Raw genomic sequence first — 21,989 nt, forward strand, 5'->3', positions numbered from 1 at the left:
CCTATAATCATAGTAACTTAAATAGATGTGCTATTAAATAGCTTATATTTGCAAAACCCATGATAGTCATCTATTTAGCAAACGGCAGATAAGGTAGCAAGAAGCATTTGGTGGCGAATAACTAACTTAGGAAAATAAGGTTGCTTAATGTTTTATTTTTAGAAGTAATAAAATAGATAATATAAAGAGGGTATAGTAGAAGGTGTAAAGATGATAGAAAGAATTTCCAGATGATTTTTTTTTAAGTTTAAGCATTTTGAGATTAGTTTGAATTCAGTACATCTAAACTTTTGAAGAGGTGTTCAATCTGTTGTCTTGGCTTCTCTCAGAATACCTTGTTTACTTATTTGTTTTATATGGCTGGTAACTGAAAATGGTCACCTGAAAGTGCTGTAATGTATTATGAATGCAATAAAACTGCATTGAAGTCTTCACTGCATGAAGTCTTTGGATTTCAATAAATCTTTCAAATGAAGTGTTGTATTAAATGGAGACTTTGAGATAGATAAGGTTGGAGAAATACAATCTGTATATACTTAGTAACCAGAAGAAAACAAAGACTGTAGGAAATAACCTACATTGAAAGAGTAGCATTGAAGAGCTTAGTTCTAGGTGGAGGTTTCCTAGGTGTGCTGCCAACTAAAACATCTGTCCAGGCTTCCCTCAGGCTTGCTGTAAATAGTTTCTTAAGCTCCGTGAATTTTAAGAAATAAAAAGGAGAGAAGCTGAGGCAAGAACATGAGCCTTTGATTTAAAATTATGCTTTAAACAAAGTACTTGCAATTTGAACGAATACTTCTGGTTCCTCTCTAGGCTTTCAGCTCAGTCCTAAAAGTATGGGGGTATAGTTCGGGACCTGTCTGAATTTGGCAGACATGCACATCCAGGAATCTTTGTCTAAATGTGCTCTGTTCTATTATTTCTGGCCTATCTGTCCCTATGCAGGCTCTCACTTCATTTTTTTCTTTTCCCCAATAAAATTTCAACTTAAGCTTACCAGAAAAGAGAAAGGTAGCTCTTGTCAAACTCTGGCTAGACCTGGGCTGCCACTTAATGTGTATCTTACCTCTTGCTCACCTCAAAGAGAGCTTTTACTGCCAGAGGGGAGTTTGGAGATGGGAGTGATGTGAAGGAAAAGGAGCAGGGACTAGGAGCATTTGAGTGGGATTTTAACTCCTCCTTTTCAAGCCTAAATTCTGTGCCTTTCTTGACTAAGAACAGCTTGTGTGGGAACAGTAGTGGTTTGACGAAGAGTTGTTGCTGGTTTTGTTTTAATTAGAGGAACACAGACTTGGGAAGTACTGGCTGGTTCCATTGCAGTCTTGGACAACTGTGTGTTAGATTTTAGTTTTTGAAAGTGTGTAGGACATCTTATCTTCATACTGTTACACCATGAAATATTTGCATTGTGTCATAAGATTAGTAGAAAAATACTCAAGCTGTAACTATGATAATGCAGAAAGCAAGAAATATTAATGGCACTACTATTTCAGGAACCATTAGGTTGGGCGGGAGCATATGTTGATCTTTTTTGAGGACTAAACTATGCTTTACACTGAAGAGGAGGGCCAAAAAGGGGGTTAGGAGAAAAGAGGCAATGAAAAAATTGAAATTGCATATGACTCCCTACCCTGGTAGCTCCAGATCTAGAACTGAGTTTAATCACAAGCATGCCTGTAAGACAGATCAGCTAGGACATCTAGGAGAATATTTTATTGGTAAGAGCACCAATGCTCTAAGTCTGCGTTCTGTTTCTAGGTATGGCTAACTTCTGTTCTCATAACTTCTCTCAGCCTTTGTTTAGCATAGCAAAAAGGACAAGCTCTTCTGATTTTATCTAAATGAAAGACGTTAAAGGATCCTGACTATTCTGTTTTCTGCATCTGCTTCAGTTGCTGTTGTTGAACACGTATGTGCAGGTTTAGTCATTCAATATTTCATATGAGATGTTTTGCTTTGTAAAATTCTATTGATACTTCCCTGTTTCTACTAAACAAAGCCTTTTCTAGTGCCATTTAGAGTTGCGTGAGCTACTTGCACAACTGCATGTAACTGCTAGTTTTCCTTCTGTTAGCCAGAATAGCCAGGCTTTTCTTCTTCCTTCACCTGTACTTTATCACTGTAGATTTTATGATTGATCCCTTGCAACTTTGCATGTTTTTTAGTATTATGGTTTGTTCTTTCTCGACTGGGCATTATCTTCTGACTATGCTATCAGTTCTTCAAATGCTCCTTGTATTTTTACTCTATACATGTGAAATAAAACAGCTTCCTAATAAACACCACTGATGGTTCATCTTTATCCCGATAATTTGTCTTTTAAGATTTTCCTTTATAAACCGCTGTATGGAATGCATTGATTAACCCTTATTCTGTCTGTATGATTGAACTTTCTAAAAGGTATTTACATCTGCTCAGGTCTGCTACCTTATTGCTTTCTGAGAAACCATCTGTTGGCTAAAATGGGACTAGTGTGATGTGAGCTATCTGTAATGTGACTCTGCTGTAATTTTGCTGGTTTTTTTCTGTGCGTTGATGTCCTTGATTAGTTTTTTCAAAATCTCTTCTAAGGTGATATTTACATTAATATCTGTACTTGAGTGAATTTACTTCAGTTTTAATATAGATATCTTTTACTTTTTTCTGCCATAGAGTGCCATAGCATTACAAATTTGTAAAAATATTTCATAGCAGATTTAGACTTTTTACAATGTTAGCCCTGCTTTTGAGTGGGAGGTTTAACACCTTGAGGTCTGTTTCAACCTGAATTATTTCATAATTCTGTGAGTTTCTTCCTTCAGTGTTCTAGGGTGAGTAGTACTTGGATTTCTAAGTTCTTTTTAGATATGTTAGACAGCTGATTAGTGTAAGATTTTGTTCAACTGTATGGTAAAGTAGCAGTCTCTTTGTTATGTATTCTGTTAGAGTCCTCATGTATGCTTGCTGCGCTGTCAGAAGTGTCTTGATTCTGCAGAGTTCTGTACTTGGGTCACAACCACCCCAGGCAGCGTTACAGATGGGCAAGTGTGGCTGGAAAGCTGCCTGATGGTAAAGGCCCTGAGAGTGCTGGTTGAGAGCAGCTGAACATGAGCCAGCAGTGTGCCCAGGTGATCCAAGAAGGCCAATGGCATCCTGGCCTGCATCAGCAACTGTGTGACCAGCAGGACCAGGGAAGTGATTCTTCCCCTGTGCTTGGCAGTGGTGAGACTGAACATCAAATCCTATGTTCAGTTTTGGGCCCCTCACTTCAAGAAGGACATTGAGGTGCTGGAGAGTGTCCAGAGAAGGGCAATGAGGCTGTTGAAGGGTCTGGAGCACAGGTCTTGTGAGGAGTGGCTGAGGGAACTTTGGTTGTTTAGCCTGGAGAAAAGGAGTCTCTGGGGAGATCTTATCACACTCTACAACTACCTGAATGGAAGTTCTAGGCAGGTGGGGGTTGGCCTCTTCTCTGAGGCAACAATAACCAGACAAGAGGAAAAGACCTCAAGTAGTGCCAGGGGAGATTCAGATCGAACATCAGGAACAATTTCTTTATGGAAAGGGTTGTCAAGCATTGGAAGGGGCTGCCCAGGAAGGTGGTGGATTCACCATGCCTGGACAGTGACATGACAAGGAATGACTTGAATGTCAAAGGACATAGCACTTAGTGCTATGGTTTAATTGGCATGGTGCTGTTTGGTCAAAGGTTGGGCTCAATGATCTTGGAGGTCTTTTCCAACCTTTGTGATTTTATGATACATCTACCACTTTTAATACCAGTTTACTTCTCATTTTTCTCTCTGTCTTAAGGAATTTTTTTTGCTTTTTTCTTCAACTTGTCAATTTATATTTCAGGAGTTATTGAAAAAAACATGCAGTAACATCTTTCTTCCCCAGCTGTAAATGGTTCTGGGCATGCACTGTCTCTTATATTCAAGCAGTGCCTGATCCATGGCATCCTAGCTCCTACTCTGTGATATTAATAAATTTACTTTCTTGTTGATCTCATTGCAGAAAGGTAGAGTCACAAAGAGAGATGTACTGACTGAGAATTGAGTTGAAAATTGTGTTACTGGTAGAAATAATTTTTTTTTTTTTTTCCTGGCTGTAGTAAATGCAATGTTTGGGTAACAGTCCAAGGTGAAGTTTCATATTAGTTTGATGCATAGTTTTCTCACATCAAACATAGTCTCCTTCTCTTAGATTTGGTATAATTCAGAAACATGTATCTCATTTTGCTTATGTAGAAATAAATAAGGTTATATAAATATCCTTATCCTATATCCTTACTTATATGTAAATAAACAAGGACATAGGATTTCCCTGCATTTCTGCATTCCTAATCTAATCCAGGATTTTGATGGGTAATTTTTCAAATAGTCTTTGTACTTCTAAGTATTTAGGGCTGGTTTGCCAGGAGTAAAGCACTGATGTAAGGAGAAACTTTATTCTTTGTCGAAAATAAAAAGCCTGAAAAATGTTAAAGTAAACCCAAAAGTGCTAAACTGGCTCTTGCCCAGCTTAACATTGCATGTATATTGGAGCTAGAAAAGACAACTTAAAGCATTTGAAAAAGAAACAAGGGGGGGCTGAGTAAACAGGGTAAACTGGAGACTGTAAAATAACTTTTCACAGGTTAGCATCCAGCAAGAGCTATGGAAGTGGCATAAAGATGCTATACTAAAGGTTGCTAGGCTACTGCAAGGTAAGCTCTTATGCAGTGCTGCTCAGCTATGCTGATCATTTTTACTACCCAGCTGCTAAGTAATGTGTGTATAGTATTGTTTACCTGGCTACCGGCCGGAAAGGGAAGTTTGAACTGCTAAGAAACGTTGTCCTGTTGTAGGATGAAACTTGGTCACCTGCCAGTTATTACCTTTTGCAAGACTGACTGTTTTTGGTTTCGGTCACATTGACTGACAAGGAATGTCAGGAATTCTGCTGAACATGTTTGAAATAGAATAGCAAACAATAGGTCTTTGATTCAAGTATAAAAGTATAAAAACTATTGCATGAATTTAACTTGTTCTGGTGGTTCTCATTGGTGAGCTCTTGGTTTGTCTGTACCATTTTCGCCTTCGTTTCTTCTACTCAGTGTTGAGAAGGTTATTGAAAAGGGAATGTGGGTTCTTTGTCTTTTATCTGGATTTGATGTATTTTTTTAAATACTTGTAAGACTGTGATTAACCTCTACCAGTAAAAATTATTTCAATTGCAAGTGCAAGGTCATCAGTTTTTCTTCTGTAAGGGAGGGTAATTCTTCATCTACTCTTTTGTTAATGGGTTCCCTGTACTGTGTTTTGCCATACATATAGGTAGAAAACACATATGTTTATGATTTCTCTTAGTTGTAATTTAATCTTTGGCCTTTGTACCAGAAAGTTAAAATTAACAGTTGCTACCACAAGCAGTGACAGGACCTGAATATAGAGTTAAAATTATGGTGCATTAAAGTGATTCATTTCCATCTGTTGTCTCCCTGCTCGGGAGCTCTAACACAATAACCTAGTTCTCTTCTTTAAACACTGTTTAGTGAAGAGGTACTACAGCTCTGCCAATTCTGTTCTGTTGCAAACAAGTCCAACACTGCATATACACTGTGGGATGCAACAGCAGAAAAGGATAATTTACTCTCTAACATTTGTGGAAGTGCAGTGTATATAACATAACAGGGACTCGATCCAAGTCTAGTGTCCTGTTGTCAGCTGGGGACTCCCAAGACAAACTGACTCTCCCAACTTGTTCTGATTTGTGGCCCAGCGATTTCTTGAACATAAACTAACTTCCTTGATATAAATTTCCTGTATCAAGTTGACTTCTGTGAATTTGTGTAGGTGCTTTGTAAAATAATAATATTCACATACTGTGCCAAGAATTCCAAAGTTCACCTACCTGTATGTTGTATGAATGACTGCCATGTGTTTGATTCTTATCCGCTAATTTTACCCAATGGGCATCCATTTCTTCTATTGAGAAACTGTGAACAATTATTACCTATAATTTTCTTCATGACGTAGGTGTTGTATAGATTTCGTTCACAAATGTTTCTTTTCCTGGGGGAAGGCTTGTAGCTGTGGATATTGTTTTGAACACACTGCTTGTGTCCTTTTCCATGCCACTTTCAGTTCTGTTGTATACTTTCTGAGATGAGTGGGAGCCAGGATTGGGTGCAACATTAAGGATGGATTTTATACAGTGACCTAATGTATCCTGATTTTTTTTTCTATGTCTTTTATAAGAATTCTTTACATTTGTTTTTTGTTTACTAGTGCTAGTATTTTTTATTATTTCAGAATCTTGTTGCAAAGTGAATACTTTTCTCACAGCCTGTCATCATTTGGGATATTAAGATTCTGGGCTTTCTTATAGTTATGTGATTTACTTTACACCTCCCATGGATTTTTTTTATGCTAGTTTAATATATGTTCACACAGTTGCATAAAGAACTCATGACACTGTAGGTATTCTAAGCTATGAAAGCAAGAAATAGCTTAGAATTACCAAAAAAAATTTTCATGCTTATAAAAATTGCAATAATATTTTCACAACATTTAAAGTATACAATTATCTGTGCTGTACAAATTGTATGTGAAATTAATAACAGGAATGGGTATTTTTTTATTTGCCATTGCATTAATTTACAAACTCAATCTTTTGCAGTTTTGTTGCTAGAGAAGATGGAACATGATGACATTTGTAATAAAACTCTGAAGATTACAGACTTCGGTCTGGCTAGAGAGTGGCACAGAACAACCAAAATGAGTGCAGCAGGGACTTATGCATGGATGGCTCCAGAAGTTATCAAGTCCTCCATGTTTTCTAAAGGAAGTGATATTTGGAGGTAAGAAGTCTGTCTGCTGAAGACCCTGTTTGCTGGAACTGTGTTGAAGTTTTTGAGAGAATTTTGATTTGTGGTTTCTTTTTTTTTTTTTGTGGTTTGCTAGGTTATTGTCTCAACATATGGCAAGTTTAGCTCTACTAAGAAGCAAATGCATTTCTCAGTATCTGCTTCATTTTTTCTATCTTTTATTATCCATTACTTACATGTTGGAGGAGGGAAAGGGAAAATAACAGTTGTTTTTTTTCTTTTTTTAAAGCAAGGTCTCATTAAAAGAAGCCTTTAAAATACCTGTTGATTAAGATACCCAAGTATTTATCTGGACTCTTAATATAAACAACTGTATGCTTTTGCCATATTAATGTGTGATTGTTCTCACATTGGTAGGTTTACCTTATATCAGATGTCTGAAAATTCTGAAACTGCTTGAAGAATGGGACCAACCAATTATTACCTTATTTGTCTGATAAAGAAAAATAAGCTGCAAACCAGAACTTTGCCAAATGTTAACTTGAATTAGTGCTGTTTTTAGGACTCCAGAATGTGATTGTGTGTAAAAGTTTAAGCTTCTACGTTTATACAGATTTTGCTTCCACTAGCTGGAGTGAGGAGAGTGTATTCAGCACAAATTGTTTTAACTTGCTCTCTAATTTTAAAGATGGGAAACGCCCTACGTTAAATTTGTGAATTTCTCGTTAAAGACGTTATTGTGGATAATATAAATAATATGGCTCTCACTAATGATGCTATTTTTGAGTGATGTAGTGTGGGATACGTGTACCATAGAAGGGTAATTTAAACTTTAATTTAGTTGTGTTTTGTGAGTACAGAAAAGCAGTGATTGCACAGTAGGCTCTACAAGCTGCTATGCCTCACCCTGAAAAGTCTGTATTTCCTTTCTTTTTGATATGTTTTCTCTGAAGGATCCAAGGCAGCTATTTGGGGAAGGAGGGAAGGAATTCAATCTATTTTCTCATGCCGCCTTATACATGTTCTGTGTTGTATTATTCAAAAATAGGGTCCTGTTTTGCTTAGATGCATGATATTCTGCAGCATGAAGTAATACTTCTGGTATTCTCAGGATGATTCTGTATCTGCACTGCTGTTTTGTGACACTCATTTGTCTGGAACCAATCTTTTTTACATCAGTCTGAGTTGATGCCCAGTTGGGCAACATCTTTTGCTTCATTTTTTTTTTTTTTCCATTCTTACTTTTTTCTTTAATTTTTTTTTTCTTTTGCGGGGTGGAGGTTGCGTGTAGGCGTTTCCCTAATCAGCTGTATTCCATGCTTAATTACAGGTCCTGTCCAGTCTTGTTGCTGTGATTTTAGGTATCTGAGGGGGTATGCTTTGGTGCAATTATTTTATATTCTGCTGCAACATTAGTTTACATTTTTGGAACCTACAGTATTTCTCTTCTTCGCCTTCTCTTCTGCACGCCTCTCTTGTAAAAATGTAAGTATTTAGTTCAATGATGGAAGTCTAACAGGAGAGGTTTTTAAGTAGAAAGGCTGCGTTTTACAGTATAGTTTATACTTTCTTAGCTTCTAAAGATTTTCTGCTTACTGCACCTTGATCTATTCTTTTGCTTATCTTTACTCTTTCTTTAAAAGAAAAGCAAGTAAAGAATACCCTGATTACAAGAGTGGTTTTTGCTTTAAAAAGTATTCAGGTTACCAGTTTAAGTATGGGTCTCTCTAGCGTAAGAACACAGTATGTCTCAAGAGAAATCTAAACTTCAATTACACATACCGAATTCTGAGACTCCAAATGGTATCTGCAGACCTCTTATTAGAAAAAAAAGAGCAATTGAGGCTACTCAAGTTGAGGCAACTCACACTTGTAACTAGCCTTCCAGAATTTGCCAGTGCTTGGAAATGTTGTGGGAGTATTTTCATGCAGAGCCTTCCAGGCTGCATGTTCTCAGGTGTCATCCTAGATAGCAGAACTAGTGCTTTCCAGGCCCTGCACGTGTATCCTTTTGCTTTCCAAACCAGAGTTTTAACTACTGGATTTATTATTCTTTGGCATATACTTCCAAATTCCCAAACAAGAATTCTACTTTTTTAGCCCTACCTTTCCATCAATCATCATGCACTTCTAAGTGGTACATTGGTCTTAGTTTTGTGTATGGAGCCTGAAAGTGCAGATATGCCCACAGATCTCCAAGTGCTGATGGTGTGCTTCAGCAGTGGTCTTTACAGTAACATGTGTCTTGGTTGTACAAGCCCTGGGCAAAGCTGGGAAGCATTTACTATACAGCAGAATTTGTAACTGCTTTTGCCCAGCACATTTGTATAAATTAGAAGTGATTCATATAGCAGTGCTTACTGCTCTAGAAGATGGATTGTAGAGTAAAATAAACTTTGAGAACTTTACCTTCAGATTTTCTTCTTTTGAAATATGTAAAACCAACAAGTGTTCATTGGCATGAGATATAGTAAGACTTAAATCACATTTGACTGCAGGAAAATAATTTTAATAGTGAAAATATTTACCATATTTTTGAAAGTGCATTAGTTTTCGTGGTTTAAAAATGTGTATTTCAAGCCTGTGTTTTTGGCCTTTTGCTGAAATTGGAAAGGGACGTGGCTTTTGTTCTTTAAAAAAAGGCTGTTTCTTAGAAACTCTGACTGTATACACAGGACAATTGTGTGTGAAATTTAATACACAAAGTAGCTACTTCTGTAATTGAGAGTTAATAAGTAGTTGTTGTTCTAGATAAAGATTAGTACTTCCGAAACACTCCAGCATGGCAAGACTATAATGTGTTGAGGCTTCCTCCTTACAGCTTTCCCCCCATAATGCTGGCCCTTGGTACTTGATATTAAGACTGCTTTCATTAAAAGGCTGTTACTGTATTGGTCTGTTTAAAACTTTACAATCACCTTATTTGCACTGTTGAGAACTATTAAAGATTAAAGGCTTGAATTGTAAATACAACTAAAGCTAATAGTATGACACAACTTTTTATAAAGGTGACTTCTTTTTAGTTAAATTTAATGTTCTGCTTACCTTCAGAATTCATGCTAGAATACATATAGAATAGTCTGAACAAGGGAATTCCTTGAATTTAGAATAGTCTGTGCTTGCTGAGAAATTTTTTACTCTTTCTCTAAGCACAAAAATGAGCTCTAGTTCAGTATTCCTCCATCAGGCATAACATACGTGTGTACTGCAGGAAACACTGTATTCATTTTTGTCAGAATACCACTAATTTAAAACAAATTGGAATTCATTATTTTATTTTATCCTTCTTCAAGTATACAAGCAAATGCAGAGATTAGACCAGAAAAATAAGGAGGAAATTATTAACCATAAGACTTTTTTATTCCTTTGTCTTTTATAGACAGGTACAGACTATTTTCCTCCACTTTTGAATAAGTATTGGAACTGTAAATTCATTAGTTTTATAAGATTTTGTGAGACACAAAAATTCCTAGACAAACAGACCACAGATAATAAAGCACTGCTGATATTTGTGCTGATACTGTGTAGTTTGCTGTTTTATTGTTTACTAAAGTGATGTTGGAAGGTCTTGTATAATGCTGACTGACTTTCCTCATTAAGCAGAGAGTGATAGAAAAACTTAACAAGCTTGTGTTCTCCTCCCTGTCACATCTGCTCTACTTGTACTGCTCTAAATCGAGTACTGAGGGGTACATAGCCATTATTTCCTCAGTGCAGTATACATTTTTCCTCATGTTGGAGAGTTCAGTCTGGTCTTGCAAAACTTGCATGTGGTTTCTTTGCACATCTGGAGAGAAGGGGCAAAAGCAATAGTTTGTATTCTGTTTTTTTCCCTTTGCCTGCTCACATAACTATTCAAAAGCAGCAATAGGTTGTCCTTTGTATCATTATTCTACTCTTAGTGGTTCCCTGACCAGAAGAGAGGAGGGGAAGTGAGGTGGAGGGGGCATACAAAAAACAAAACCCAGTCATAAAGTCCACTTTAGGCTTAGATTCTGAAAGGAGTAGTTCCTACTTCCACAAAAATGGCTGTGAAAGATACCCATTTAAGTGGTGATGGAATAGGAGCTGTAGAGCCACGGCAGCAAGCATGCTGTCCCAGCCCTTTGCAGGGGCTTGGATCATTTGAATAAGCCAAAAGTTTGGCATACAAACCCAAAGAAGGTAAAAGCAACACTCAGCTCTTCTTTTAAAGTGAAGAGCGTAGCAGAAATTCTTATGGTTATTGTTGCTGCAATAGGAATTCCTGTAATTCTTGATTTCTGTACCTGACACTGAGAAAAGATTTCTTCATTCCACCAGCTTTCACTGGAAACAATGTTGTTCTGTTTGATTTTTTGAGGTTTTTTTTTTCTCTAGTATGGAGAAATTAGTTGTGTGTGAAATAATTTCTCAATCTCGTTGCATCTTCAGTGGGAAGTGACAAGTTAGCTGGCCTTTATATACACACAGGGGGATCAGAAATGCAGACTTCCAAATAAAGCTGGGGGTTTTCTGTAGTTTTTATTACTATTATTTAAAAAAAAAACAAAACAAACAAACATGTACATCTAGGTAAATTGTTGTGAAATGTTTGGAAAGGACTGAATGCTCTGCTGAGGATTTGTTTTTATTGTTTGTTTTGGTTGGTTGGTTGGTTGGTTGTTTTTTGGAGGGGAGAAGGTTGCTTGTTTTCCTGTCATTCGGATTTCTGATTGTTAGACAGATTTTTGTGATACAAGCATTTCTATAGATTTGGCTTCAGGCTTACACTTTGAATGGGAGCACGAGCCAGTCCTGAAGTCACATCCAGTTTGGTTAATCGCTATTAGTGGAAAGGTGTAAGATGACAAAAGTAGAGATGACTCTTAAAGGCATTCGCCTTTGACTCGGAAATCCTCATGAATTTCAGTACATGATTGGACAGCTATTTGTTTGTTCTTGAGTAAACAGTGTGTCAATATTCAGAAAATAACTGTTAAAAAAAATTACCTTTTGTAGTTACGGAGTGTTGCTGTGGGAACTGCTTACAGGAGAAGTTCCTTACCGTGGCATCGATGGCCTCGCTGTGGCTTATGGAGTTGCTGTCAATAAACTTACTCTGCCCATTCCATCCACGTGCCCTGAACCATTTGCAAAACTAATGAAAGGTATCTATGTTGTTTCTTCCTATGTATTTAAATATTTACATTTTGGGGGTATGTATCCTTGCTTGTAATAGTCATGGAGTTGCAAAATAAATACCTCATTTGATAATGTGCTGTGTACCAATTATTTTGGTGGTTTTTTTTACACAGCAATCTGGTGTTACAGACAGTTGGGTGTGTTTCGTACAGTTATTACTGTGTTGCATGTAAGGTCTTCAGTACTGATAGAGTACAGTTTTTGCTCTGATTTTTACAGGTTTCCTTTTACACTGAAATTGCATTAATTTTCACAAATTACAGAACAGACTACAGATTAATACCAGATCAACATTAAAATCCCAAGAGGAAGAATTGCAAATGCCATTTTTCCTCATTGTTTCTTCTTGAGTGTCAAAAATGTTTTGGAAATCTTTTAGAGAGAAATAAACATTGCTTGCTAATGGCTATTTCCATGTGTTTAATGAATTTCTTTACCTTTTATATGTAACCCTTCTGAGCAATACTGCTAGATTTGCTGTTTCAGATGCTAAAGATAGAGATGAAAAAAAAGTTTACACTTTATACAAAAGCAGTCCTCTGAGTACGAGTAGTAGATGTCACCTCTGTAAGTTGAAAAGAAACTAGGGAAACCTTGCAGGTAAAGGGAACATAGTAGAAATTGAAATGCAGTAGTAACTTGAAATTCATGTAGTTCTTCAAAAAGTTCTCTGTACTATTAAAAACTGACAGGATTTTGATAAATTCTAGAATGCTGGGAGCAGGACCCTCATATCCGACCATCGTTTGCCTTAATTCTTGAACAGCTTACTGCCATCGAAGGGGCAGTTATGACTGAAATGCCTCAAGAGTCTTTCCATTCCATGCAAGATGACTGGAAATTGGAAATTCAGCAGATATTTAATGAATTGAGGACCAAGGAAAAAGTAAGTTGATTTTTCCAATCGCATGGCAGTGAAGGAAGTGTATGTGTGTATGTATGTTTACGTGATAACAGCCATTTTGAACTTTTGAATTGTGGCTTACCAATGTACTCATGCAAGTATACAGGCAGTTGAAAAAGAATCATATCCACACCTGTCTCCCCAAAGAAAACAGGTTGTAGATCTGTAAATGGGGCATTCTAGGCTCTTTTTTAAAATGTGTTTTTTTCATGTATGTTTGAATGTATCACTTCAGTTGCATTTATCACTTAGCTAATCTTTATAACCACTGCAAATTTTCGGCTGCTGTCGAACATTCTCCTCAGCTGTGGGAACAAAAAACCTTTCATCCTCTTATATGACTGGATCCTGTGGCTTCTTTTCCAAAAACGGGACAGTGCTTTTATCTCTCTTCTTCCTGAACAGAGTGGTAATATGGATGTCTTTCAGTGTTGCAGTTTGGGACACATTCTTGCCAGATATTAATAAGGTCAAACTCATATTCATGAATCAGCAAATCCAGTTTCTATTGTTTATCATTCAGATTTCTGTCACTGATGTTCTTTCCGTACTCTCATATCATGATATATTTGTACTAAATGAGTACTCACTGTCAATTTTCTTTGCCCTCTCTTTTACTTACTTTAACTTGGTTTTAATTACCCTAAGTTTTATGTTTTCCTATAGACAACTTGATAAAGATAACAGTTAGAATAGGCCAGGTGTCCTCTCAAGTCCCTCTTAAAAATACTTCTAGAATCTGTAGAAACAGATTCCTTCTTTGCAGTATACTTATTGCCCAGTATATATTTGCTATTATTTTTCATGAAGTGGTAATAGATAAGGAAGACAATAATTGAGATACCATGATTTGTGAAGAAATCTTCATAAAAGACGTAGCTGCTTAACTTTGACAAAACCAAGAACTAAGCTCTCATCTTGTGAGTCATTCTTTGTACCCTTTGTCCTTCACTCGTCCTCAAGTGTCACAAGTGGCTGTTTGAGGACTGTTGGCTAGTGATGGGCCTGACATTACTTATCTACTGTAATATCAGCATATGTGGTGTTAGAATTTATTGATTACCCTTAAGATTGCAGTATTTTCAATAATAATTGTACACACTTCCTATCTACTGTTTGTTCCACCCTCTGCATTTCCCTCTTCCATTCCAGTTCACAGAACTGGGTAAGTGTTGTCTCTGTAGTCTCTGTCCTGCCTGCACTGGGCATACAGTGTGCTAGAGCTGGGCTGTGTGCCTCAGTAGCTGTCAGATCTCTTCCTTTGCAGATGAGTTATAGTCCCTCTACAGAGAGTAGAGGCTTCCTTTTTTACTTGCCGTGGGGTCACTGTGTTCACTTGCCACAGCCTGCCACAGAGCATACTCTCTTTTCCGCCCCTCCAGCTACAGCTCAGTCAACCATTTTCCTCTTTTTACTCTGGGAGCGATTGTAACAGGCATTCTCATTCAGGTTTTCTATTTGTTTTTTTATTTTTCTGGAGGCATTAGTCCAGTATGAGATTGCCTATCAAAGGAAAATGTGACTAAATCAAGTTTAGGGTTAAATAAGCCAGTGAAAAGATTTGGGAGGAGAGTCATATTTTTGTGTAGAAGTGAGTTAAGCTTAATTAGGGAGGGGAAAAGATAAAATGAAATTTACTTCTTATATGCCAAAGTAAGTGCATCTCCAGAGGCATCTACCCTAATTAGGTAAACTTGTTTAAGAATGAAAGCACGTAACTTTGGCTTACACAAGGTTTTCATGCGTGCGGGCTTATTTAATTTGGCACAGTATCAATTTTGCTGTCAGCTACTAGGGGAAAAGTAATGTCTATCAAATATTTATATAATAATAATAAAACAAACAAAAAACCTCTGCATGGAGTCTCATTCCTCCTGTAAAAGAGGAACTTCTGTAGCTGGAGGAATTTCCTCAAGGGCTTGCTGCAAATGGGTGATGGTAACTCCCACTCCAAGAGATCACAATCTTCTTCTGACAAATGTTCTTGAGCAACTTAAATATAGAATTCTTTTCTAGCTTCCTTACAATGGGTGTTTTAATTGTAGAGCGGTGTGGAAACATTGCATAACTAATTGCAGTAAGTGTGTTTTTAATTAGTTTATTTTGAAAAGAGTAAATACTTAATCTCTCAGTGAGGAAACACTTTTTCTATACTGTCTACTGTTTCAGTTCAGGCTCTCAATTTTTGCATAGTTACTGAGTTTTATGGCACCTGGATTTGAGGGCAGTGAAAGATGGAAAATCAACAGTGTCTCCTAATGCACTGTTATTACTGTACTGATAAAGTAATAAAAATCTTCTCTATTTCAAGTCTAAAGTACCTTTATTCTAAATTTGAATTCATTTAACTTCTGCTTTCAACCCTTGGTTTAGGTTGTCCTATTTTGACTGTACAGGAGGAGGAGGAAAGTGAGGATTTGCAGCAGTCTCTAAATTAAGTTTTTAAATATCTTTAGAAAAAACAAACCAAACAGAAGAACACAACTCAAAGCCTTACTTGCTGGCATGAAGACAGATTCCCTTGAATTTCAAAGAGACAGAATTGCCTGTAGCAAAACAGTCTATGTTAAGTGGGTCAGTTAAATTTTTTTTCCCAAATATTGTGTTAAAACAAGCTCACTCAAAATTAGTAAACCATGTGAAATTTGTCACTCATGTCAATTAAATTTTAAACCCCTCATAAGCAGTGTATGTATGCTATATTTGTAAGTAAAAAAAACAACCCTTCTCACTGAACCAGTTTGCTTCAGTGCCAACCTGTCTTTTGACATTGATAGTCTTTTTGGCAAGAACATTTGAACATCCCCTTATTTGAAAACACTGAAGTAGTGTAGTTAGTTCAGGAATTAATTTATTCAAGGCAAAGTAGGAGTTAAAAAGGGAAAATAGTTTGGGTTTTTGCTTTCACAGTATGCAATAAGGAGTTCTCCTGGCATGCAACATTGCTGGACACTGGGGAGCAGAGGTAGGCGGCCTACTCTGAAATAAAAACAAAACAAAGGCACACAAACAAAGAACCCCAAGCAACACCACAGTTACAGAATTGTACAGTGATAGCGTTAATTCAATTTAAATAAGATTCTTAGGTATCCTGAACTTTTAGCATAGCTTTATTTCAAATGATGGTATTCTACTTTGAATTGAATTTCAGTTTAAATACAGGTAGAATTTACACAAGCATATGGAAAATTTATGTGGTGAGAAACATAGGGTACAAGTCACATTTAGTTCTTCTTTTCCAGTACTTTCACTACAGTATTATTAGCAATACTGAGTACAAGACTTCTGGGTAAGTCTGCTTCCTACCCTGTACTGTGAAGGAAGGTCTAAAATTAGGAAGATCTTTAATTTCAAATGTATTTTAACAGATTTTGGAAACTGAAGAATAAGATAATTTTACGATGGTAGGTTTACAGCTGTTTGGCTTTGGGTGTTCACTTAACCTGAAAAATTAACTAGCTTCCTTACTAAAGCATTTCTTTTTCAAAAAAAAAAAAGAATGAAAAGAGAACAACTATTTTGAGTGTGATGGTTGGGGAGTCTGTGTTGCAATTCAGTGGTTAGTAGCTGTTTGATGTTGCAGATACCTGCTGGATTTTAATTAAGAAACAGCTGTCTTCTGTCTTATGACTTAGTTTATCCTATTACACTAATCCTCATTCAGTGTAATACTGATTGCTGTTCTAGATAGAAAAGTGCTACTTAAGACATGGCTGAAAAACAGGAAAGGTTAGAGAATTTAAGATAAAGGCAATAATTTGTGTATTTGTCAGGTCATTGGCTTTATGTTAATGCATAGAAGCTATCTAGGAGCAGCCCTCATGCTATGCAATAGTTTCTGATGTGAAATACTTGGAGAAAATTTTCTGCTAGGCTGTAAACTGATAATCTTTGATTGCATGTGCTGTCCACATTGCCACTGCTTATCTACCTTAAGTAAAGTGACTCAAGTTATAAGGAAATCTGTATAATGCTTGATTCTGAATACAGAATCTTGGCTTATTCAGAATGGAGGACCAGCAGAAGGTCGTATGTGCATGTTACATGTGTATAGTGCATCATGAAAATAAAACAGGAAATAAAAACTACTGTGCACTTTATATATCCTTTATTATTCCCTCCATATAATTACTTAGTTTCACTTTGTGGATCTTACCTTCAGGAGCTTCGATCACGGGAAGAGGAGTTGACAAGAGCAGCTCTTCAGCAAAAATCTCAAGAAGAACTACTGAAGCGCCGTGAGCAACAGTTAGCAGAACGTGAGATCGATGTACTGGAGCGTGAGCTGAATATCATGATATTCCAGTTAAATCAAGAGAAACCAAATGTAAAGAAGAGGAAGGGGAAGTTTAAAAGAAGCCGGTTGAAACTTAAAGATGGACACAGAATTAGTTTGCCTTCAGGTTTGCCATTTTTCTTAGAGTTTGCGATACATGTAACAATTAAATATGCGGGCTTCAGTTCCATGGTTCACGTTTTCAATGCTGGCTACTATTTTAATTTGTTGCCAGGTCCTTCTTCCATAAATACATAAAAAGATTTGGTAAGAATTGTATAGCTCCCTCTCCCCAAGGAATCAACTTTCACATATCATATTCTCATGGAGTAGTCCTCGTTTTAGCTGGAAGAAGCTTTCACCTGATTCAGCTAATAGTCCATCGTATCTGGAGAGAAAGGTTACTAACATGGGAGTTACATGACTTAAGAGTGTTTCAAAGTTTTGCTTTTTGTTATCGTGTCTGTGCAGACAGAAAAGTACCTCTTTAATATGTGCCAGAACTTTCTAACATGATCAAATATTAGTGCTGTTTGCCCTAACTTGGAAATACTGAGCAGAAAAACAGTATTTTGTAAAGGCTGGGGGTACAGGTGCAGTATGTTCAAATTGCATGCTTATTGCAGTCACAAATATGACACAGCAGTGCCTCATTTCTTGCAAGAAAACACTCTGATAGCAGCAGAAAATTATTTCAGAATACAAATATGGTATAATTTGAATGTTAGAGCATTTTATTCCACTCGTGAATGCATTACAATGTCCCCTTTGCAAAGGAGACATGTTTGTAGCAAGTTAGGTCCTTTTAGTTTTGTTCTTTTAGTTCTTTTAGTTTAGTGGTGCTGGTTTAGTGGTGCCATTTCAATGTTACCACAAAATAGCACTATGCAAATTCAAAGCTTCACCAATGATTGGAAAGCCTTCGTTAGTGGTACCAGCATCCTGGTGTTGATGGGCTTTCTTTCAGTGGCTTCCAGGTCAAGTCTGTCAGTTTATTACAAATGCGGTGAGAACTTCATGCTGTGCTAACACACATCTGACCAAATCATAGCTGTCTGGTAGGTGGAAAGAGACAAAGAGGGCAGTAAGTACATTTAGAGTACTATTTCAGCACAAGTGAAATAAATTTATTTTTCCTTACTTTAAAAATAAGAGCAAATAAGATAAAAATCACCCTACAGTCTCAGAGACAAACATATTAAATAGGTTTGTGCTCAATCACAAGCTTAAACTAAATACTTGGTCCTTTGTTCCCAGTTCTGCTTATATTTAATTTCAAAAAGTGATAAAATGAACAGTTTCATTCAGAATACCACTTAGCTACTTGTTAGCAAGAACATTCAAATGAACTTCCTTGAGACAGTTCTGTTGTAAGAATAGTGTACACTATAATTGCACTATGATGGGGATTGGAGAGGGGCATATTGTCAAATTTCATTTCACAAATTTTTTCCTACTCATCAATATTTGTCAGTTGGGTTTTTTTACTACTTTGCTATAAATATTTGTAATTCTGTAGTTTACTGTCATGTTTTTCTGACAGGTGAATAGATGAGATTTCTTTGTTAAGGCTTTTTTTATGGTGTATATGAATTACATGTTAAAAAAATAAGGCAAATCTAATTGCCCTGAATATTGATTGATTTGAGATGAAATACTGAGATTTTTCTTTCCCCTTGTGACAGCCAACGGGAATGAATAACAGCTTGTGGTATAGATGTGTCTCAGATTGGGTCCTCTTGGACCTACTTGCTTTTGTTGATGTTATTGTAAACTTATCACATAAAGGTGTGAAATCCTGCCTGTTTAACTCAATATCTAAATTGTTACAATAAGAGTTAGAGTTTTTCAGTGATTTTAATATGAATATCTCTTATACAGTCAAGTCTACTTTATTATATAACTTTGCTTTATTCTTCTGGAGAGTTTTTTATTCAGAACATTAAAACTGATTTGGTTTACTCTCTTACAGATTTCCAGCACAAAATAACAGTGCAGGCATCCCCCAATCTGGATAAGAGGAGGAGTTTCAACAGTAACAGCTCTAGTCCCTCAAGTAGCCCCACAATAATTCCTCGTCTTCGAGCTATACAATGTAAGTCTCCACTCGCTTGATCTAATAGAGAATGTTCCATATACTTACTGAAATGCTGGTAGTAGTATCAGATTCCAAGCAGATTTCTGTCTGATTTCCACATCCCTTAATTTGTTCTAACAATTGTAACTTCTTTGAAAGGAAGGATGATCTTGTTAAAATGCTAAATAATTTTCGGTAATTCTAAATGATTGTGAATGCTTCAAATCATATCTTAATTACTTCAGGAACTAATTTGTAAACTACTGGGATAAAACAATGACATAAATTTATGACAAAAGGCAAAGCATCATATTTAGAACCCAAGTAAAATGGGAAAGAAGCTTTTTATTAGGTATTGGAGTCAATAAAGGAAAAGAAAGGTTCAGAGAGTAAAGGAATAACCTAACTTTATGTCGAAAGAGAAGCAAGCTGTAATCAGGTACAAAACCAGAAGAAATCTTGCTTTAGGTTTTTTGAAAACAAAAATAAAATTGTGGGTACGTTTGTAGGTCTACATTATTATGTATACTGTTGACAGAAGGGAAGGTATGTTCATGCTCACGTACCATGAATATGGAAGAAAACTGATAATATTATTATAGTGAAGCATGTATATATATTTGGGAATGACAGAGGTAGAGACAGAAAACAGTTCCTATGGGATTCACTGCTTGCATTTGTGCTGTCTGATCTCTTGTGCAAAGTAGATTGTCTAATTATCCATATTCAGCAAGGAATGCCTTGAGCTTCCCTGTCTTTATGAAATCAGTGGAACCTGTTCCAGCTGATTGCTTGTGGATGGTGACCCTCTTTTCTTGCAGATGTAGTCACCTGTGAGGGAAATTACTTCAGAGTCTGGCTTTGTCAAATGTAAATAAGGAGAAGGGGAAATCAGAATGCATGAGGATTTTTTTTCTACATACTGTTCTGTAACTACTTTAAAGATTGATTGATTGATTGATTTTTAAACCAGCCTGAAACTTTGTTTAAAGTTTGGATAGAAATCAGATCTGTCATCTCCTATGAAACACCTCTGCCTTATGAAATCCTTTTGGTTATTAATGTCTAAAGGGGAGAAGTGATATCTGGCAGTAACTTCCTTATTTGTTTGAACTATAGCAGATACAGTTCATTGGGCTTAGACCATTAATACCCATATGTTGTGGATGAAGAAGAGAGGTGGACAAACCCTGCCTTGCTTTTCTTAATGAAAATTTGAGGTGGAAGTAAAATTAAGTAAAGTCTTTTTCAGAAGTTAGCTGACACGGTATCTGTGTTGTCAATGGTTTCATGGCCTCAAACAGTGTAATGGATTTTTCTGGTTGCTTGTTTATTTATTGCAGAAAGATAAGAAAGGCTTTTATTAGTAAAATGTCATAATTATGTATAAACTAGACTGTCTCATTTTATCTTTGATTCTTCTTGCTCTGCAAGGAAATGCTTGGAAATGAAGAAGGTATCAGGTATTGGCATGATTCTTGAGTTTTCTTTGGTGTTTTTTTTCTTTGGTTTTTGGTTTTGGTTTTTTTGTTGATTTTTGTTTTAATGCATAGCCTTGTGTAAGCTATAGCAATGCCACTACTTGCATGTGTGCTAAGTGTCACTGGGGATTTTTTTTTTTATTTGAGTAGGCATTTGTATTTATAGGGCTTGAATATACTGGACAACATAAAGGCTCTCCTTTAACAGAAGCTCATGTCTGCTTCTGAGTTTGGATCCCTAGGTTTTACCTGAAAGCTTATCAGATCTCTCAGGAGTATCTAGCTGAAACAATTTAGCTTCCACACCCATCTGCACCTGTGCAAAATAAATTCTCTTTCCCACAATAATGTTTTATCTTGATTTAACTTCAAAGTGTCTTTGTTTCAAGATGGCTTGTTCAAATACAGGTGATTTGAACAGGCATATATAACAACTTTGTTACTTGACTGCTTCACTTTGTCATGAGTTAGCTTTCAAATCAAGAAGTTCTTTAAGTTAAAAAACCAATCTAGTTGATTTGTTATTAAAACAAGTTCTGCTGATTTTGAAAGGAATTTTGAAGAGAGGAGGAAAACCACTAAGATATATATTCCATAGGTCCTGGAATGTGGTTGAAAATGGAAGTGTAAAGAAGGCAAGTGTAGTGCTGTGCTACAGTAGGGTAAGCTGTGCTAGTGAGAAGTGTACAGTGAGGAAGAGAATGCTGTGCAGTGAAGGAGTGGCAGAACCATGAACATGTGACTGCCATCTCATTTATCATGCTGTTTTAACTGGCTACATTCTTTTTGTCTTAGGTCTCTCCATCAGGGCTGTAAGCACACCGGGTTGATAGCGAGCTACTGCTTCAGTTAGTCAGTCCTATGTGAAAATCTACTTTCCCAGGTCTGGTCCTAGGAAGAGAATCCTTTAAACCCTACAGTAAAACCCCACCATCAGAAGAATGCTTAATGCCTTTATAGATCCAGGCTTTACAACCCAAAGATAAAAATATGAGGGAAACAGTTCCGTTTCTGAAATCAACTTGACTAAGATCTCTACTAAGTTCTCTTAATTTTTCCTCAGTGATTCCCAAAACAGATACAAACACAGCTAATGGCCGAAGAAACAGTGTATATGTGTACCAGCAAGATGTAGATATCACAAGTGAATATGAACTTCCCAGTGGGGTTGTGAAAAAAGGCAAGATTTCATTATGTTTTAAAGGTGCTGGTTCTGTTTAATTTATCAGTTGAGACAGTGACAGACTAAGCATTTAATGGAGGTTAGACATTTTAAAAGTATAATTTGTTTCGGTGTAGTG

At 36.5% G+C, this 21,989-nt stretch overlaps 1 protein-coding gene across 6 annotated transcripts in view; it reads left to right on the forward strand.

Annotated features, from left to right (window-relative positions):
• The window catches only part of MAP3K21 (mitogen-activated protein kinase kinase kinase 21), a 49,891-nt gene that overhangs the window by 12,786 nt on the left and 15,116 nt on the right, over nucleotides 1-21,989 (forward strand). For 5 of the 6 annotated variants that reach the window (XR_007903932.1, XR_007903931.1, XR_007903933.1 and 2 more), the window contains exons 2-7: nucleotides 6,640-6,820; nucleotides 11,768-11,916; nucleotides 12,661-12,836; nucleotides 17,017-17,257; nucleotides 19,103-19,225; nucleotides 21,752-21,868. Coding sequence is in view for 3 of the 6 variants with exons in the window: in XM_051783464.1 (XP_051639424.1) it covers nucleotides 6,640-6,820; nucleotides 11,768-11,916; nucleotides 12,661-12,836; nucleotides 17,017-17,257; nucleotides 19,103-19,225; nucleotides 21,752-21,868 (987 nt within the window). In the remaining 3 variants the exon portion in view is untranslated. The remainder of the gene's footprint in view (nucleotides 1-6,639; nucleotides 6,821-11,767; nucleotides 11,917-12,660; nucleotides 12,837-17,016; nucleotides 17,258-19,102; nucleotides 19,226-21,751; nucleotides 21,869-21,989) is intronic. The other variant, XM_051783463.1, reaches the window with a different exon arrangement.

This window comes from Manacus candei, unplaced genomic scaffold, assembly GCF_025592945.1.
Source record: "Manacus candei isolate 608988 ecotype Guabito, Panama unplaced genomic scaffold, ASM2559294v1 h1tg000017l, whole genome shotgun sequence".
NCBI classification, from domain to species: Eukaryota; Metazoa; Chordata; class Aves; order Passeriformes; family Pipridae; genus Manacus; species Manacus candei.